Consider the following 2,500-nt stretch of genomic DNA (forward strand, 5'->3'; position numbering starts at 1 on the left):
AATAGAAGAAAGAAAAATCGATTTGCCAAGAGAGTTTCTCTGTAGATTGGTGACCATTGTGGAATGATGAGTGTCTGTGGGTTGCCATGTTGTACAGATATCCACCTAGCATCAGTTAACCTCAGAGTCACATTCACTGTCAAAGCTGTCAGCAGTATTATACTGTATAGGACAGCACAGCATAGCACAAGCTTAGCACAGGTCATTCCATTAGCAGAGAATATCATCACTCGTCATCACTCTATTCTCTCTCTCTCTCTCTCTCCCATCTCTCCCTCTCTCTCTCTCTCCCTCCCATCTCTCCATCTAGGACCACTGGATCTGTCCTTACTGTTTTAATCACTGAGATTCACTGACAGACAAATGTATCTCGCTGTGTGTGATTTTACATGTTTAATGTAGTCGAGTGAAATGCTAATGAGCCATTCCATTCTGAGATGGCTATATTAAACATTGGCTGCCCTCACAATACAAGTGAATACGGGACAGATTTACCACCTCATTATTTTGGTTCGTAGCCAGGGAGAGAGAGAGAGAGAGAGAGAGAGAGAGAGAGAGAGAGAGTTTGGCCCTGCTCTGTCTCACTATCTCTGTGTCTACAGAATCTCTATGTGCGCATCAAGAAAACACCCCTCTCAAACAGCTAGCCTGTGTGTTTTACTCCCAGTTTTATAACTGTGTGTGTGTGTCTGTGTGTCTGTGTGTGTGTGTGTGTGTGTGTGTGTGTGTGTGTGTGTGTGTGTGTGTGCGTGTGTGTGTCTGTGTGTGTGTGCGTGCGTGCGAGCGTGTATGTGTGTGTGCGTGCGTGTGTCTGTGTGTGTGTGTGTGCGTGCGTGTGTCTGTGTGTGCGTGCGTGCGTGTGTCTGTGTGTGTGTGTGTGTGTCTGTGTGTGTGTGCGTGTGTGTGTCTGTGTGTGTGTGCGTGCGTGTGTCTGTGTGTGCGTGCGTGTGTCTGTGTGCGTGCGTGTGTCTGTGTCTGTGTGTGTGTGTGTGTGTGTGTGTGTGTGTGTGTGTGTGTGTGTGTGTGTGTGTGTGTGTGTGTGCGTGCGTCATCCTTCTCACTTGACAACTCTTCTCATTTCTCTAATTGACTCTAGCTGGAGACGTCAACAGCAGATGACAGAGGGGGTGAGGAGAGTGCTAATCAAACCAATGTAAGTGGAAAAGGGCTGTGCTCCTCTAAATGTTTCTCCTCTGTCTATTTACTCTCTCTTTTCTCTCTCACTCTACCTCTACCTCTACCTCTCTCTCTCTCTCTCTCTCTCTCTCTCTCTCTCTCTCTCTCTCTCTCTCTCTCTCTCTCTCTCCCCCCCTCGCCGATCATCTTCTCCTCTAACCTCTTCTAGTGACATGACAGATCATTACAGGGCAATCCGGTTCAGGAGGACTTTATTTGTAGCAGGATAAATCACTCGGACACAACTGGGTTAGTGAATCTGGAGAGGCCCTGCTGGAGAAGCCACCATGCCAGGGACTGGCAGGCTATCGCCCACGCACTCAGATATACCGCAGACACACACACACACACACACACACACACACACACCCTACCTTCTCCCCGCCAGCATGTCTGAAGCCCACAGTAAACAACAGCTTGATCATTAGCATCACTAACACTCTGTTCTCTCTCTCTCTCTCTCTCTCTCTCTCTCTCTCTCTCTGTTCTCTCTCTCTCTGTCTCTCTCTCTCTCTCTCTCTCTCTCTCTCTCAGTTCTCTCTCTCTCTCTCTCTGTTCTCTCTCTCTCTCTCTCTCATGGACTTTTCAGAATGTTGTTGAATCATGTTGATTTAATAAAAGGTTTGTCTATTTGTTGTATTACTGTGACTGGTTGCTGCCAATTAATGTTTTTCCATTTGAATTCTCTCTCTCTCTCTCTCTCTCTCTCTCTCTCTCTCTCCCTCTCTCTACTCTCTCTGCTTTCTTTGTCTCCCGCTCTTCTCCCTGTCCTTCTTTCTGTTCCACTCTCTCCCTCTCTCCCTCTCCCTCTCCCTGATGTGTGTATGTGAGTGTGATGTTCTTTCAGGATTCCGGTTACTTCTAGAGGATGATTCCACACGTGTGTGTGTGTGTGTGTGTCTGAGTGCTCATCATGACCCTTTTCCTCCCCTGTCCCCTGCAGGAAGCAGCAGCATCATCAGTGGTGTCCTGCAGTCAAGAGAAGGAGGGTCAGCCAGAGAAGATTCCCTCCAGCCCCGTCCACTCTGAGAGAGAGGCCCTGCTCGTTGGTATGTACAGCTTACACTATTGTAACATTATTATAACGTTACTGTAACGTTAACCTGAGTGGAGCTGATTCCCTCCAACCCCTGATTCCCTCCCGCCCTCCTCTCCGGTACATCCAGTCAGTTTGTGTGTTCTTCTTGTGGCTGGATACTTGTTTATCATACCAGCATGGTGGTATGATTGGCTCACAGGTAGTTAGGTAGCCAACGGGCTGTTCCCTCTACGTCTGCCCACTCTGGCTGCTCAGTGAGGGAGAGATGGCCGCTGAGGCTTCTGG

General features: G+C 48.4%; 1 protein-coding gene across 4 annotated transcripts in view; it reads left to right on the top strand.

Moving 5' to 3' along the window:
- The window catches only part of LOC310816306 (ecto-NOX disulfide-thiol exchanger 2-like), a 138,612-nt gene that overhangs the window by 132,628 nt on the left and 3,484 nt on the right, over positions 1-2,500 (top strand). For all 4 annotated transcript variants that reach the window (XM_083686437.1, XM_083686436.1, XM_083686438.1 and 1 more), the window contains 2 exons: positions 1,097-1,153; positions 2,120-2,225. In XM_083686437.1, the coding sequence (XP_083542563.1) occupies positions 1,097-1,153; positions 2,120-2,225 (163 nt within the window). The remainder of the gene's footprint in view (positions 1-1,096; positions 1,154-2,119; positions 2,226-2,500) is intronic.

Source organism: Argentina silus, assembly GCF_951799395.1.
Source record: "Argentina silus genome assembly, chromosome: 15".
NCBI lineage: Eukaryota > Metazoa > Chordata > Actinopteri > Argentiniformes > Argentinidae > Argentina > Argentina silus.